Below are 966 nucleotides of genomic sequence, written 5' to 3'. Positions count from 1 at the left end.
GCTCATTTTTAAATTTTCTGTAGAGATGGGGTCTCACTATGTTGTCCAAGCTGGTGTCAAACTCCTGGGCTCACGTGATCCTCCTGCCTCAGCCTCGGAAGGTGTTAGGATTACAGGCGTGAGCCACCATGCCTGGCCTAATTTTATTCCTTAAATATGTTAGAATTCAGTGTTTTCCCTTGAGAGCTGTGAGTTTTTTCAGTGAAAAAGTATTGGAAAGGTTTGTCAGTATGTCCATAAAAACGAAGATAGGAGGGGAGGGACAGGACCCAGGAGGGCAACCTGCAGCCTGCTCTCGCTGTCCTTTCCCCCGGCGACATCTGCACTGCGGGCTGAGTTTTTCCCAGGGCGCATTTTGCTCCTGGGTGGGGTGGGCCAGGCGGAGGAGCAGGCTGCAAAGGGGGCACGGTGGTGGCCTGGGGGTCTCAGGGAAGGGCTGTGGGAGCACAGGGATGTCCTCAGTGCTGGAGCTTTCAGAGGCCTTGGTACCGCGAGCTGTCTCTTGGGGGCAGGAGGTCACTCCATGCAGGGGCAGCAGGTGCTGGTCACCACATTCTCCAGCAAGGTGACAGCAGAGGCTTCCTAGGGTCCCCTTCCTAGGAAAGGAGCCTGGGCTGCCCTGATGGGTCTGCTGTCTCTCTCTCCCACAGGATGAAAATGAGACGCTACAAGCTCTTTCTCATGTTCTGTATGGCCGGCCTGTGCCTCATCTCCTTCCTGCACTTCTTCAAGACCCTGTCCTATGTCACCTTCCCCCGAGAACTGGCCTCCCTCAGCCCTAACCTGGTGTCCAGCTTCTTCTGGAACAATGCGCCGGTCACGCCCCAGGCCAGCCCCGAGCCAGGAGACCCCGACCTGCTGCGCACTCCGCTCTACTCGCACTCGCCCCTGCTGCAGCCGCTACCGCCCAGCAAAGCGGCGGAGGAGCTCCACCGGGTGGACTTCGTGCTGCCCGAGGACACCACC

At 58.1% G+C, this 966-nt stretch overlaps 1 protein-coding gene across 1 annotated transcript in view; it reads left to right on the top strand.

Annotated features, from left to right (window-relative positions):
- The first annotated feature begins 566 nt into the window (after positions 1-566).
- The window catches only part of MGAT3 (mannosyl (beta-1,4-)-glycoprotein beta-1,4-N-acetylglucosaminyltransferase), a 5,154-nt gene continuing 4,754 nt past the window's right edge, over positions 567-966 (top strand). The window contains exon 1 of the mRNA XM_011964324.1: positions 567-966. Coding sequence (XP_011819714.1) covers positions 652-966 — 315 coding nt within the window. The 5' untranslated portion in view covers positions 567-651.

The sequence above is a fragment of the Colobus angolensis genome, unplaced genomic scaffold, assembly GCF_000951035.1.
Source record: "Colobus angolensis palliatus isolate OR3802 unplaced genomic scaffold, Cang.pa_1.0 Scaffold65, whole genome shotgun sequence".
Classification (NCBI taxonomy): domain Eukaryota; kingdom Metazoa; phylum Chordata; class Mammalia; order Primates; family Cercopithecidae; genus Colobus; species Colobus angolensis.
This window is presented reverse-complemented; position numbering and strand designations above follow the sequence as displayed.